Raw genomic sequence first — 16,227 nt, forward strand, 5'->3', positions numbered from 1 at the left:
CTACACATCATGACAATGATCTTTTTTTTTTCCTATTTTTGGCCGGCTTGAGGCATATGGAGTCCCCAGGCCAGGGATCAGACCCAGGCCACAGTCAAAACCTAAGCTGAAGCTGTGGCAATGCTGGATGCTTAACCCACTGTGCCGGGCTGGGATTAAACCTGCGTCCCAGTGTTGCCAAGAAGCCACCAATCCCATTAGGCCACAGAGGGAACTCCAACAATGATCATTTTACTATCTGCTTCAACATCCATTTTAATGGCTGCATGTTCTCTCATTAAGTACACATATCATAATATATATAATTAATCTCTTATTGCCCGATACTAGACCGTTTTCAATTACTTGCTATATCAATTTTAGTTTATTTTGGACTAGCACTTTCACTCATTTCATTCATTCATTTCATTTGAACGATCACCCACAGTTCAAAAGAGCCCCATTCGGATCAAGAGATGATTATTTTAAGATTCCACCTTCTTTAACACTGGATGAGAAATAAAATACTCATGTAGATGTTTCAGTAGAGGCTTGATTTTGTAATATTTCTTTTTTTAATCCTTTTTTTGGCTGGACCCATGGCATGTGGAAGTTCCCAGGCCAGGGATGACACCTGTGCCATAGCAGCAACTCACGCTGCTACAGGGACAATGCCAGATACTTAACCCGCTGCACCACAAGAGAACTTCAGATTTTGTAATACTTCTTCATTTATATAGGTTCTGTTGAAACCTTTCCTCCCTTTTTTTGGGCCATGCTTGTGGCATGCAGAAGTTCCAGGGCCAGGGATCAAACCCAAGCCACACCAGTGACAACGCCCGAATCCTTAATAGCTATGCCATGACAGGGGGCACACTTGTTAAAATCTTCTAATTGGAACTTTACGGAATGTGGATTTTATCTTGGTAAAAACCAAACAGGCGTTCCCATCGTTGCTCAGCAGTAACGAACCATGAGCAGGTTCGATCCCTGGCCTTGCTCAGTGGTTTAAGGACCCAGTGTTGCTGTGAGCTATGGTGTAGGTCACAGGCACTGCTCAGATCCTGAGTCACTGTGGCTGTGGCGTAGGCCAGCAGCTACACCTCCGATTCGACTCCTAGCCTGGGAACCTTCATATGCCTTGAGTGCAGCCCTAAAAAAAGACAAGAAAGAAAAACAAACAAACTAGGATGTAGCCAGGCCTAAAAAAGAAAAAACTACTAACACATCAATAACATAGGTGAAGCTGAAAAACACCATGCTAGGTGGAAGAAGCTAGGCACATAAGGCTACATACAGAATTATTTCATTTCTACAACGTCCTCGGAAAAGGCAAAGTGTGGGGACAGGAATCAGGTCAGCACTGGGGGTGAGCGGAGAGGACTGACTATAAAGATGCATGAGGGAACTTTTCGGGGTGATGGAAATATTTTAAATCTTGATTGCGGTGGTGGTTACAGGACTGCATACATTTTTCAAAACTCACTGGACCGTACACTTAAAAGGGGTGAATTTTACTGTATGCAAATCATGCCTTAATGAACTTGACACCCCTCAAAACAACAAAGAAGAGTGCTGCCCCCCATGAGATATTAGCCATCAGGTATTCCCTGTAACACTTTTCACAGAAATTCTGAAACATCTTTGTGAAACATGGCAAATGTGAAAAAAAAAAAAAAAAAAAAAAGTCCAGAAAAGACAAAATGTGCTCAGGAAAATGTATTGCTGGGTTATCTGCCTTTGGAGTGGGCTGTTTCTACATCCTATCACGTGCCTGTGTATAAGGCAGCTGGTCCCACTTGGGAGCAGCTGAGTACTTGGACTATTTGGGGACTTCCCTTGTCATCATATCTTAAAGAAAAAAAAAAAATCACCAGAGTTAAAAGAAACAACAGTGTCAGAACTGAACAGAAAGCATCTCCCCCGCCCCAACCAGGACAGTCCTTTTTCCTCGAGGGAAAGAATACAGGTATTTCTGGTTGGTCTTCTCTTGGCCTGCCCACTGCCATCTTAATGAACACTATACTCCAAAAGTAAATAAAATATAAAATGAGAATAACCTGCAGCCTAAGACTAGGTGAACGGACAGATTTCTAAGTAGAACAGGAACCAGAAGGGGAATGATACAGAGATGAAGTGCTACCAGGGAGAAAGAACCTGCTCAAATCTGCAGGTGCTATGGCAGAATCCCTGCCCTGCGGTCCGTGGCCCTCATCAATGGCCCTGTTTCAATAGATTACACTTGTGACAAAATTCCAATACAACCAAGGGACTGGAGTAGCTCCCGGAGCCCATAATGGGATCTACAACAAGTGCAAGTGCGCATATAATCTCCTCTGGCATAGAGATAAGGTCACTGAAAAGAAAGGGTCAGTGTGCACAGCTCACGACCTGCCCCACGGGCCCAGCAGAGCTCTGGCCCACAGGAGGTGCTCCAAGAACGTTTGTGGCCTTCAACTGCTCCTGGAAGGGGGCTCCTGGAAGATGGGGGCCTGGCGGGGCCTGGCCACTTCTCACTAGAGACTTTTTTGTGATCCATGTTGAAAGTGACCAATAATCAAAGCAATTTCCCCAGACGTACTCTAAAGCCACGTGGGCGTGCTAGCAGTCCTGCTGTCCTGCCTGGAGGGTCTTCACCCAACAAACAGCAGGGCCTCTGACTCTCTTAGGGAGGGGTGTGGGGAGAAGGGAGCTGACTGATGATGCCAGGGGTTGGATTTCCAAGATGAAAAGCAAGGCTCTTATCCACTGCGCCACGATGGGAACTCTGTGGCTCTTATTCAGAAGCTCACACACTAGTGGGGAAGCAAATTCTGGAAACAATTACAATAAGTTGATAATGAAGAGCTCATTGTTAGTTGAGCAGACAACTGTGCTATGTGATCCATCCAATAACCTTGTGAGCTGAGAACTACACCTCATTATAAATGGGGACACTGGAGTTCCCGTAGTGATACAGCAGAAACGAATCCGACTAGGAACCATGAGGTTTCGGGTTCGATCCCTGGCCTGGCTCAATGGGTTAAAGACGTGGTGTTGCTGTGAGCTGTGGTGTAGGCCGGCGGCTATAGCTCCTATTAGACCCTTAGCCTGACAACCTCCACAGGCCGTGGGTGTGGCCCTAAAAAGACAAAAAATAAAAATAAATGGGGACACTAAGATTCTGAGAGGTTAGGAGCTTGCCTGAGGTCACACAGGTGGAGAGCAGAGGGGCCAGGAGAGGAAGCGGAGAGGTCTGACTGCAGAGCCTGGAGCCCTGGCTCTATAGCTGAGGTATGAAGGAGACCTGAGCAGTGTTTCTCGGGGCCTGGACACTACATGTCCAAGTGAGGGGAAGCACTGTGGCCCAAGGGAAGAAGAGGCAGCCGGCCTCCTGGCAGACAGGACGCTGCCAGGAGGCAGCGGAGATGGAACCCAGGGTGACACAGGCAGGGCCAGACTGGGGGGCTGGTGTGCTGGGGAGTTTGGACCTTACCCGAGACCCTAGGAGAGCTGGGAGCATTTGCATCAGTCCTCTGCCAGGAGTCTTGCCCAGGAAAATGACCACACAGGAAACAGGCCAGGTGGTAGGCACTGGGAGGCTGAAGGCTGGGCTGGGATCATCAGGAAGCCACTGTGGTGAGGGGGCCCTGGGGGAGCCTGAACTGGGCAGGGCAAGGAGCTCCTGGGTCAGAATCCATCCAGGGGTGCTGGGCACAGCTCTCACAGGGCACCTGACAGGGCCAGCACTGGCTGGCTGGCTGGCCTAATCCCTGTCGGGTCTCTCGGGATCCTGTTTCTGAACCAAGCAGGACTCCATGCTTCACAGGGCAGCACAGACCACTGGCCAGTCAGTGACCAATTTTGGTCTCTAGTCTCAGTTTCCCCATCTGTAACACGAATGGATTTATCTAGATTGCATTTTAGGTACCTTCCTGTCTTCCTGTTCTGACATTCTGTGAATTCTTTTTTTTTTTTCTTTTGGCTGTATCCGTGGCATATGGAAGTTCCTGGGCCAGGACTGAATCTGAGCTGCAGCTGTGACCTATGCCACAACAGGAGCTCCCTGTAAATTCTTTTTTTTTTTTTTTTTTTTGTCTTTTTGCCTTTTCTTAGGCCGCTCCCGCAGCATATGGAAGTTCCCAGGCTAGGGGTCTAATCAGAGCTGTAGCCACCGGCCTACGCCAGAGCCACAGCAACGCAGGATCCGAGCCGCGTCTGCAACCTACACCACAGCTCACGGCAACACCGGATCAATAACCCACTAAGCAAGGGCAGGGATCGAACCCGCAACCTCATGGTTCCTAGTCAGATTCGTTAACCACTGCGCCACAACAGGAACTCCTGTAAATTCTTTCTATATGATTCCCATGGTCTCAGGCACATGAATCCTCATGGACACATTTGGAAATTTTGTCCAAAAGCACTGATGCGCTCTTCTTTAGGACTTGTGGACAGTGATCTTATATAAATTGGAACAATCTCTGAAGAAGTCAGTTTGGCACTGTGATGGTTTGTTTTGTGTGCTAATGTGGCCAAGGCTGCTGTACCCAGATATTTGGTCAAACGTTATTCTGGGTGTTTCTGTAAAGGAGTTTTTTGGATGGAATTAACCTTTAAATCAGTGGACTTAATTTTGTACTGTATGGAATGACGTCCCTATAAATCAGTGGACTTTAAGTCAGAGCAAAGCAGATTCCCCTCCATGATGGGGGTGAGCCTCATCCAATCAGTTGAAGGACTTAATAGACCAAAGACTGACTCCCCTGCCTCCTCCCAGCAAGAAGGAACTCTGCCTGCAGACTGCCTTTGGACCGGATCTGCAACTCTTCCTCGAGTCTCCAGCCAGCCAGCCTACCTTACGGATTTTGGATTTACCAAGCCTCCACAATCCTGTGAGCCAACCCTTTAAAATAAATCAGTCTTCTCCTCCCACCTTCTCTCATACACACAAGCACTTACACACACACATGCACAGTTGGTTCTGTTCTCTGGAGAACACTAATACTGGCACTATTTATCAAAACTGCACCAGTTCTCTTGTGGTGCAGCAGGTAAAGGATCCGGCATTGTCACTGCAGTGGCTTGGGTTCGATCCCTGGCCCAGGGAACTTCCAGATGCCTCGGGTATGGCCAGAAAAAACTGCAAATGCTGGTTATAACCTATCCATATAACAGAACATGCTGCAGCTTCTTTACATACCAACATGGAAAGACCTCCAAGATATATTAAGAATAATGTGTACATGCAAAATGATATACACATGCAAGAAATTCAGATGCAGCCTCGTTCACAGAAGAATGGAAATAACCTAAACCCCATGAGCAGGAAAGCAATTAAATAAACCATCCATTTGAAGAAACCGGCGCACTGGTTACAGAGAATGACGCTGTGCTCTCTGTTCTGATGTGGAAGGATTCCCAAGTTAAGTGGGAAAAAGCAAGGTGCAGACTGCAGTGTGTACAGTGCTGCTATTTGTGTGGGAAGAAGAGTCAAACTCTGCCTATACATTTGCAAATGCACAACACGGAATAAACTAATAACAGGGGCTGCCTCCTCGGGGTGGGGAGAACTAGGGAAGTGGGGCATGGGTGGGGAGAAGGGAGTACCGAGCACTGTATTTTCTGCATCTTGGGCAGGTATTATCCTATTTCTAAGGTTGGGAAGAAAGCCATCTCAACACAAAGCATTCATACGCTCTGCTTTTTATGACGTTTTTAACTTGAATCTCCCCTGAACTGCTCTTACAAATTCCAACGTTGGACCACGGCGAATTTCACGAAAGACTCGGGGACATCACCCAAACCAGGAAGAGAATTTTTGAAGATAAGAGCACTGGCTCTCTGCAAGGCAGGTGAATCTTTAATCCATGCACAGAGACAACTGGATGCAGACCTGTTCTTCAGAACCTTTTTTATTCCTCATCGAGCCAAGAGAGGAGGTCAGCTTGAGCCCATACGAGCTGAAATAGCTCAAAAGGCCCCCGTCATTACATAGAACATGGCAAAACCTAAAATGAGGGCAGTCAGCCTCAGTTCTTTTCAGGGCAGACCAAGCAGTGTCCATGAAAGATGCCTAGCAGTGAACCAGCACCACGTGTGTCCGGACTCCATGGGGCTCCGCGGTATGTCGCTTGTGGAGTCCTCCCCTTCCTCAGCCATAACCAAGCCGCTGCGCTTTGGTGGGGAGGGTCATCAGTGCCCACCTCCAGCCACAGACCTGCTTGTTTACTCTAGAACCTTGAACGGGAGGAACTTATTTTCTGCCCCGAATCTGAGATGCAATGGCCTCTCTGAATATCTCAACAGTGACCTGGGTGGTGGAGGCTCCCTCAACAAAGACACTTCAGGGTCATCCGTAAGTACTTAATCCTGTTGTTTTTCAGAAACCTTTGCACCTGGGCTCCCAAGAAGCAAGTGGGCCTGAAGGAGCCGACGCCAGGGCGGGGGGTGGGGTGGGGAGGGGGGCGGAGATGCAGGGGGGCAGAAATCAGCTGAAACACTCCATGCTGGTTCTGACTCGCTCCATCTCGTGCAGGAAGCTGTAGAACTGAGGCAAGGTTAATTCTGGGGAGAGAAAATGACGCTTCAGGTGAATGTTTCCAACTCCACAGAATCATCCAAGAAAACGAATTTCCACCCAGAGACTTGCTTTGTCTGTGTTGGCTTCGTACATCCAAGCAGTTCTTGACGGGTAATTGATCATGATAAAGACCTAAGAGCCTTGAACATAGAAAGTTCTCAGCTCCATGTTAAAGGGTGGCGGGGGTGGGGTGGGTGGGATTTAAAATGGCATTGACTCCCCAGCACAAAAGGATGACAGGGACCATCGAGCTGGTCCTGCAGCAAGAGCTTCCTGCTCTTCCACACTCGCCATTCCTGCCCCCCATCTTTCCCTTTTGCAAAAAGGCATTCCAACCTGCCAGAGCCTTATTATTCATGGGAGCAAAGCCAGCAGAATGGCAACTCCACCGCTCGGGGATGACTTCTTTTCTGGAGAAATGATTGGTGGGGGGCTTCACGAGCCCAGTGACTGAAGAGAACATGGGAAAAGTGAAAAGGCTCAAATGGGAATTTGGACTCACCTATGTATAAATTTTCAGTTTGATTTCCTTTCTTAACCACCAACTTTAACTGATACAAAAAGGGAAAAAGATTAAAAAAATTTTTAATTAAAATGGTGATAACTGGGCAAAGCTAGGGGTTCACTCAGAGCTACAGCCACCAGCTTATGCTACAGCCACAGCAACACAGGATCCGAGCTGCATCTGTGACCTACACCACAGCTCACGGCAACTCCAGATCCTTAACCCACTGACTGGGGCCAGGGATTGAACCAGCATCCTCATGGATACTAGCTGGGTTTGTTACCGCTGAGCCACATTGGGAACACCCAGGAATTCTTTCTTTTTTTTGGTCTTTTCTAGGGCCGCACCTGCAACATGTGGAGGTTCCCAGGCTAGGGGTCTAATCGGAGCTGTAGCCGCCAGCCTACACCACAGCCACAGCAACAAGGGATCTGAGCCGCGTCTGCAACCTACACCACAGCTCATGGCAACGCCGGATCCTTAACCCACTGAGTGAGGCCAGGGATCGAACACGCAACCTCATGGTTCCTAGTTGGATTCATTAACCACTGAACCACGACCAGGAACTCCATCACCCAGGAATTCTTGAAACCTAAGCTTTCATGTAAAAATCAAAGCATCTGGCATCTAGCTCAAGAGTCACTCAGGAGCAGTCTGGATCATCCACCACCAAAACTCCTAACAATTCCCACAATCACAGAAACAATCAAACTTTTAAGAACAATAGCCAGATCCTATTCACCTGAAAGTAAGTATATCAGTGACCACATATCTGGCTGACCACAATGCTCTGAGATACATAAGACAGTTCAGTGGAACCCCTACTTCATAGGATATTAATGAAACCCAATGCAGATTTAATAATTTTTAACCATGTCAAAAGATCTTCCAATTTTCAGGGATCAGGAGAAGACTTACTTGTAAAAAAATACTTCCCACTTTCTCCAGTTCGCTGCTCCCAGACGTCACTATGACACAAAAGAGAAAACCAGTAAGTGACTGGCTGAGGACCTACTCTGAAGACCCCAATCTTGTAGGCTGAACAGCAAAAAGCCATGTAGGGACCATTAGGTGGACAGCAAAATGTGTTTTTTGTTCTTTTTGGTCTTTTTAGCACCACACCCACGGTATATGGACGTTCCCAGGCTAGGGGTCAAATTGGAGCTGCAGCTGCCGGCCTACACCACAGCCACAGCAACCTGGGATCCGAGCTTCGACTGTGACCTATACCACAGCTCATGGCAACAACAGATCCTTAACCCACTGATCGAGGCCAGGGATCAAACCTGCGTCCTCAAGGATGCTAGTCAGGTTCATTTCCACTGAGCCACGACGGGAACTCCAAAACATGCTTTTCAGGAAGTGAACAGAGAGCCATGGATAGAAAGAGCTGTTGGATGTGGACAGCAATAGAGAAGCAGCTGCTGGCCCCAACTCTCTTGGGGGACCGAGGACACCTTTCCCCAGTGAAGCCATCTGAAAGCCTCTGCAACCCAACCCTACAGCACCCAAATGAGCTGGGACTGGCTCTAACTAGTTACCTCCAAATTTCCACTCCATATCTATGAGCTGGTTAATCATCAGAGTCTGACCTATGGCCCATCGAGCAAGGGTGGGGGCATTCTGCTTCCACTGAAACAAAAGCAAAAAGCCAAAGTCATAACAATGGGAAAAATCCCCCCTCTTCATTCTGCCCCCAACACAGCATGTTTAGTCTTTACCCCAACAGTGGGAAGAAGGCAGAACCAAGGGCTTGGCCTACAGACACAGGTCTGGGGGTTTGGGGGAGCATAGAGAGGGCAGGAGATAACATAAATTTTTTTTTCATTCCAAGATTTAATCCACGTTGGAACAAACACTGTATGACATTTATATTCAGTCAAATCAGAGAGAAAAAATTAGAGATACGCTAAACAGTGAGGGTTAAGAGCTGCACTGTATCATTTGCATGAAACCAAATGAACAACATAAAGTTGAGGAAATGATACACAATGACTGACGGGTTTTCCTTAGTTGGCGTTTTCCATTTGTTTCTTTCCGTGAAATAAAAGCAAGTGATCTTAACCTTGATTAAGAGGAATCATGATACCTTTTCAGAAAAGTAAGTGGCTTTCTCCTCACTAAGACCTAGAAGAGAACAGAAGGAGACATGAGCATGATGAAGAGCTGCAGGGCTGTCACTCTGAGCGACCTTGGGTGGTGACCTACCCAGAGTTAGGAAATCAGCCCGGACCTGCTCAGCCGTGAGACTCTTCTTCAAGGCACCTGGGAGACGGGAGAAATCAGTCACAAAGGGCAAATCAATCAACCAGTTGGCAGCAAGTATTTAATGGGCACAACAGAGATGACAAGAGGAACACATGGAGACTCCGCTTGCTCTGGACAATCTCCGGCCAGCGGAGGAGGAGGGAGTATCTGAGACGAGGGACAGCAAGGCAGCGGCTTTTCGTGCCACCCAAGTGCTGGCCCCTCCAGGGAGCATGGAGGGAATCAGAGACAGAAGAAAAGACTGTATGGACTTGTGGATGGGGGCACCTCATCTGAGGAAATAAGGCCACAGACTCCTGGAGCCAAGCGGGGGAGCTCAAGGTCAGGCGGGGCACAGGGGCAACAGCCTTGATCTGTAATCACTAAACACGCATGTTACCTAATTTTTCTTTTTTCTTTTCTTTGTTTTCTTTTTGGCCGCCTCCACTGCCCAACCCCCGCAGCATATGAAAGCTCCTATGGGAGGGATGGAATCCAAACTGGAGCTGTGACCTACCCACAACTGCAGCAGGCAACACTGGATCCTAAACGCACTGCACCGGGCTGGGGACCAAACTGATGCCTTCACAGAGACGAGTTGGATCAGTAACCCACTGTGCCACAGTGGGAATTCCTCTAACTTTCAGTAAATGAAAATTAAATAACATTTAATATTCTGAGCCTCAGTTGCACTAGCTGTTTCAAGTGCTCAATAGCCACATGGGCCCAGTGGCCACAGAACTGGTCAGTGCAGCTTACAGGCCGTTCTCGTTGACATACTGGACAGCGCCCTTAGAAAATCAGCCCTCAGGAAGCAAACCAAACCAAACTAAGCGGTCTGGCCTCTACATTTCCCAAGTCACTAGCAGAGGGGACGTCGAGCCCTCCTCTCCTCCTCTCGGAAGCCCTAGGCACACCCCCACCCCTCATCCCCCGCCCCATGGGGGCCGCTTTGTTCTCCTTGAGGCTCCTTGATTCCTGAAAACAAAGTGCTGCCAGCAATCTGGGCTTCTCAAAGTTTAACCGGGTAACAATTTGGGAAACGCTTTAAAATTTTCAACTTCTTAGTCTTCCAGAAGATGACTAATCAAAGAATAAGAGGACATCCACCACCATCCAGGGAGAGCCCTGAAGTAATGCCCTAAAACCCGAGCCCCCACCCCCAGGGCCGTCCAGAAAAACAAGCCTAAAGGCTGCTGTCTCCTGAAAAATAAACCAGGTCAACAAAGGGAGGAAATCTTTTATCTCCAAAATCAGACTGAGCGAGGAAGCCACAGGGAAATAAAAAAGGCAAGACCCCAGGAAACCTTGGCTATAAAAGCCTTCCAAAGAAGGGGCTACTTCCCAGCCAATTAAGTAAACTCCTGGCTACCACATGCTGCTTCTCAGTTTATATGAAGTTCACTTCCAATATTCTGTCGGATGATCCCCAAATCTCTGAAGCAGCAATTATCATTATAACTTATTTTTAAATTTTTTTATTAGAGTATAGTTTATTTACAATGTTATGCCATATGGTAATCTTTTTTTTTTTTTTTTTTACAGCCGTACTTGCGGCATATGTAAGTTCCCAGGCTAGGGGTCAAAATGGAGCTGCAGCTGAGGCCTACACTACAGCCACAGCAATGCCTGATATGAGCAGCATCAGCAACCTATGCCACAGCTTGCAGTTATGCTGATCCTTAAATCACTGAGTGAGGGCAGGGATCCTCATGTACACAAAGTCTGGTTCTTAACCTGCTAAGGCACAACAGGAACTCCCATAATGTAACTTTTAACTTACTAGGAAACTAAAGATCAGAAAGATTCAGCTCTGGGGGAGAGGAGTTCCCATTGCGGCTCAGCAGTAATGAACCCAACTACTATCCATGAGAATACGGATTCAATCCCTGGCCTTGCTTAGTGGGTTAAGTATCTGGTGTTGCTCCAATTCAACCCCCTAGCCTAGGAACTTGCGTATGTTGTGGGTGCGGCCCTAAAAAGACAAAAGAAAAAAGAAATAGGTAGGCAGGCAACCACTTCTCCACCCAGCTTTGGGGGGAGAGGATATGGCAAATTCATAGTCAACAACTGCACTGCTAAGAAGTCACCCTACAGTCAGGCCTCCCAAACACACTGAGGTCTACGTACTAAGCTCTTCAACAATGTGGGCAGGAGAGATGAAAAGTCAGGAACAGTGTGCTGGTATGGATGCATTCACACAGCAGCTTGGGCGCCAAGGTGATTTTGTTAAAACTTAAGTCAGACCATGGCTCTCCTCTGCTCAAAACCCTCTAAAGGCTCCTGTGTCATTCACGGTAAAATCCAGAGCTCTCAGAATGCCCTGCAGAATCTGGCCTTCTTAGAATCCAATGCTCTTTCTCTCTCTTGGAACCCAATGTGCGCTCCCTCTCTATCTCTGCCAGGCAGGTTCCTACCTCCAGGCATTTGCCTTTGCAGGTCCCTCTGCTGGGAACACGGGTCCTCAAATCCTTGGCTGCTCACTCCCTCACTTCATTCAGGAATCTGCTTGACTCTAACCTCCTCTGAAAGGATCCCCGTCCACGCTTCACTTGTACCCTGTACTGTCGTATTTTCTGCATTGCATTTTTAACTACCCAACTTTATGTTACATATTTATTGTCAATTTCCCCACTAGAATGTTTGATGAGAACAAGGATTTGGTCTGTTTTGCCCACTGCTGTGCGCCAAGCTCCTAAAAAAGTGCCTGGCCCAACTGTTATTGGTTGACACTCAATAAACACATGCTGAATGAAAGAATCCATACAGTGGAATGTGCAACCTTTAAAAAGAATAAGGTAGCTCTCAATGTCCCAATTTGCAAAACGTAATTAAAAGAAGTAAAGGAAAGGTAAGAACAGTCTGCACAGTGTAATCCCTTTTGCATAAAGAAGGGTATACTGCTGATCCTTCTTCATAGCTTTAATTATATCCTTATCTTATAGCTAAGTAGACAGATTTTGTTGTTGTTGTTTTATTTTTATTTATTTTTTCCTTTTGGCCACCCTGCAGCATATGGAGTTCCCAGGCCAGGGATCAGATCTGAGCAGTAGTTACGACCTAAACCACAGCTGCAGCAATGCCAGATCCTTAATCCATTGTGCCTGGCCTGGGATCAAATCTGCATCCCAGCATTCCCAAGATGCCGCCGAGCCTGCTGCGCCACAGCAGGAACTCTGATGTAAGGAAAGTTTTTCTGAACACAATCACAAAAAACTTTAGAGTAGGGAGTTCCCTGATGGTCTAGTGGCTAGTATTCATTCAGGCTTTCACCACTGAGGCTTGGGTTCGATTCTTGGTCTGGGAACTGAGATCCCATATCAAGCCACTGCATGCTGCAGCAAAAAAACAAAAACCAAAAAAACTTCACAATGGATACCTTTGGGGAAAAGGTAGGGCCTTTTGGCGGTGTGGGGGGGTGGGGGGCAAGTAGGGCTTTTTTTTCTTTGTGTCATTTAAAAGTTTTCCAACTTGGAGTTACTGTTGTGGTGCAGCAGAAATGAATCCGACTAGGAACCATGAGGTTGCGGGTTCGATCCCTGGCCTTGCTCAGTGGGTTAAGGATCCGCTGTTGCCGTAAGCTGTGGTGTAGGTTGCACAGGAGGCTTGGATCCCAAGTTGCTGTGCCTGTCGTGTAAGCCAGCAGCTACAGCTGCGATTCAGCCCCCAGCCTGGGAACTTCATATGCTGCAGGTGCCGCCCTAAAAAGCAAAAAAAAAAAAAAAAAAAAAAAAAAATTTCTAGCTTCATGTAGGTTTGGTTTTGTTTTTTTGGTCTTTTTAGTGCCACGCCCTTGGCATATGGAGGTTCCCAGGCTAGGAGTCTAATCAGAGTTATAGCTGTCGGCCTACACCACAGCAACGCCAGATCCGAGCCGCATCTGCAACCGACACCAAGCTCGTGGCAATGCCAGATCCTTAACCCACTGAGCTAGGCCAGGGATGGAATTCGCAACCTCATGGTTCCTAGACGGATTTGTTAACCACAGAGTCACGACAGGAACTCCAAGGGTTTTTTTTTTTTTTTTAAATGTGAAGGCTGTAAAATTAAGGCATTTTTGTTTCCTTTCTTGTAATTTTCTGTAACTTAATTTAAAAAATGCTGGAATCCTCTTGTGACTCAGCAGGTTAAGGATCTGGCACAGCCACTGCTGTGGCTTGGGTGGCTGCTATGGTGTGGATTCGATCCCTGGCCCGGGAACTTCTGCATGCTGTGGTCTGGAAAAAAAAAAAAAAAATCCCCCTTTAAGGAAAAAAAAAAAAGGTTAAATGAGTTGTCCAGGGCCACAACAGGCAGCAAATGGCAGAGAAAGTGGCTTACAGGCCAGAGAGTCCCAAAGGCCAGGCTCTTTCTACTCCAGGTCATTCTGAGATGGTGTTGGTGAGGCAGTACCAGGCAATGCCTCCACAGTGACTGAGAGCAAAGGCTACCAAGCTGCAGAGGCCAGACGGCAAGCTCTCCATCCTGATGTTACCTCAATACCTAGGGCAGGTAGGAACACACTTTAGAAATATATATATATTTCAGGAGTTCCCGTTGTGGCTCAATGGTTAACGAATCCAACTAGGAACCATGAGGTTGTGGGTTCGATCCCTGGCCTTGCTCAGTGGGTTAAGGATCCGGCATTACTGTGAGCTGTGGTGTGGGTTGCAGACGCAGCTCGGATCCCGCGTTGCTGTGGCTCTGGCGTAGGCCGGTGGCTACAGCTCCAATTAGACCCCTAGCCTGGGAACTTCCATATGCCGCAGGAGCGGTCCAAGAAATGGCAAAAAGACAAAAAAATAATAAATAAATAAATTTCTAAAATAAAACCATTTTTAAAAAAAGAAATATATATATATTTCATCTTTTTCCTTCAGTGATTCCTCCATCTTAAGCAGAAGACAGGCCTGCAGCCTTGACCCTGTGTCAGAGAGGAAACAATGTGAACTCTAGGGCTGACGTCACCAGAATATGTCACTAGAGGAAATTTGAAAATGTCCTTTAAACCCAGATAACCATCTGGATGGTTTATAAAGCCCCTGAGCTCCAATTTTCACTGGTACAGTTGCCTTAGGCAAACCCCATTGCCATCAAACAACATGGGTGGCAAGATTGAAGTGTATGTGAGGCTAAGGGTTTCAGGAAGCAGTTGGAAAGTTACCAAACACTGTTCTTGCAGCCGAATCTATGTAAGCTTGTTCAGTGTAAGAGGGGAAGCCCAAGGAACAGAAATAAGCCCTGGTGAAGACCCCTGAAGGAGGAAGCAGAGGGAGAGCACACGGAGCCCCAGTCATTGATTACTGATCCTGAAGGCTGACCAGCTGCATCTTCCTCTGCACGTTTCACGGGGAAAGAGAGGTCATGGTCACCGTACCTGGATTTACTGTGCACCTACTAGGTGCCAGCACTGAGCTGGGCGCTGGAAATCATCAATGAACCAAACAAACAACAGTCTCTGTCCTAAAGCTCATATTCTTTTGGGAGAAAAAAAAGACCATAATGATAAAGTAAATAGAGAAGCCATATATAGCGCATTATTGAAAAGTACCTTAGAAAAAAGTAATAGAGCAAGGTGAGGTCAGGAACCCTGGGGAACTTGGTTCAACACTTGATTAAATACCATTTGTGACTACTGTCCAAGGCTCATTATTCCTTTTCCTGCCCAGCCAGCCAGACTCTTTTAGGAGCAGCAAAGGGGAGTTACCACTTTTCCTTAAAAAACAACCAGTTACTGAGTACCCAGTAGGGCCAGATCCCTTGTTAAGTATTCAAGTAAAACCAGGCTTAAACTATGGCCCTGCTGTGAAGTTCTCTGTAATCTTTTCTAGGAGACAATTCATAATGACAATGATAACCATATAGCAGCAGTGTGGCCACCACTTCTTATTCAGGCAAGTGCTTTACATTTACTATCTTTCTCCATTTTCGTAACGATGTATGAGCTACTAGTACTGGCTGTTTTATTCCCAAAGAAATGGATTCTCAGAGTGGTTAAGTGACTTGGCTCAAGGTCTCATAGCCATGAGGGAGCCATAGTGACAGGCATACACAGGCCACCTCGTAACCAAATACAAGGTGGGGGCCCTATCTGGATCCTGATGAGAACAATGCTTACAAACAAAATGTATGCGACAATGGGGACATTTGAACACTGACTGCATATTTTAATTTTAGATATGATAACTGCATGGTGGTTTGATAAGGAGGGAAAAGTCCTTTATCTTTTAGGGATACATAACTAGGAATTTAGGAATGAAATGATATGATGTCTGAGATTTGTTTTAAAATAATCCAGTTTGGCGAGCAATGAGAAGTAGGTGGGACACAGATGAAACAATCTGGCCACAGGTTGATAAAGGCTAAATGCAAACTATTGCATTTGGAGTGGATAAGCAATGGGATCCTGCAGTGTAGCAGAGGGAGCTATATCTAGTCACCAGCGATGGAACATGATGGAGGATAATGTGAGAAAAAGGATATATATATATATATGTATGTATGACTGGGTCACTTTGCTGTATCACAGAAACTGACAGAATACGGTAAATCAACTGTAACAGAAAAAAATGAAAATCTTACCCAAAAAAAGGTTGCTAAGTCAGGTTCTTTTTAAGAATTAAAATAATGGGAGTTCCCATTGTGGCTCAGTGGTCTAAGGACCCAGCATAGTCTCCCTGAGGACTGATCCCTGGCATGGCTCAATGGGTTAAGGATCTGGCATTGCCGAAAGTCGCAGAGTAGGTCACATGTGCAGCTTGGATCTGGTGGTGTTGTGGCTGTGGTGTAGGCCCCAGCAGCAGCTCCAGTTTGACCCATAGCCCAGGAACTTCCATATATTGCAGGTGCAGCATAAAAAGAAAAAAAAAGAATTACATAATGGAGTTCCCATTGTGGAACAAAGGGATTGGCGGCATCTGTGCAGCACCAGGACACAGGTTTAATCCTTGGCCCG

General features: G+C 46.7%; 1 protein-coding gene across 13 annotated transcripts in view; it reads right to left on the reverse strand.

Moving 5' to 3' along the window:
• COMMD7 (COMM domain containing 7) overlaps positions 1-16,227 on the reverse strand; it is a 69,237-nt gene that overhangs the window by 38,683 nt on the left and 14,327 nt on the right. For 3 of the 13 annotated variants that reach the window (XM_021077436.1, XM_021077435.1, XM_021077438.1), the window contains 5 exons: positions 9,255-9,311; positions 9,136-9,173; positions 8,588-8,678; positions 7,965-8,014; positions 6,532-7,092 (listed from right to left, as the gene is read on the reverse strand). In XM_021077436.1, coding sequence (XP_020933095.1) covers positions 6,892-7,092; positions 7,965-8,014; positions 8,588-8,678; positions 9,136-9,173; positions 9,255-9,311 — 437 coding nt within the window. In that variant the 3' untranslated portion in view covers positions 6,532-6,891. The other 10 variants (XM_021077441.1, XM_021077437.1, XM_021077433.1 and 7 more) reach the window with 7 other exon arrangements.

The sequence above is a fragment of the Sus scrofa genome, chromosome 17, assembly GCF_000003025.6.
Source record: "Sus scrofa isolate TJ Tabasco breed Duroc chromosome 17, Sscrofa11.1, whole genome shotgun sequence".
NCBI classification, from domain to species: domain Eukaryota; kingdom Metazoa; phylum Chordata; class Mammalia; order Artiodactyla; family Suidae; genus Sus; species Sus scrofa.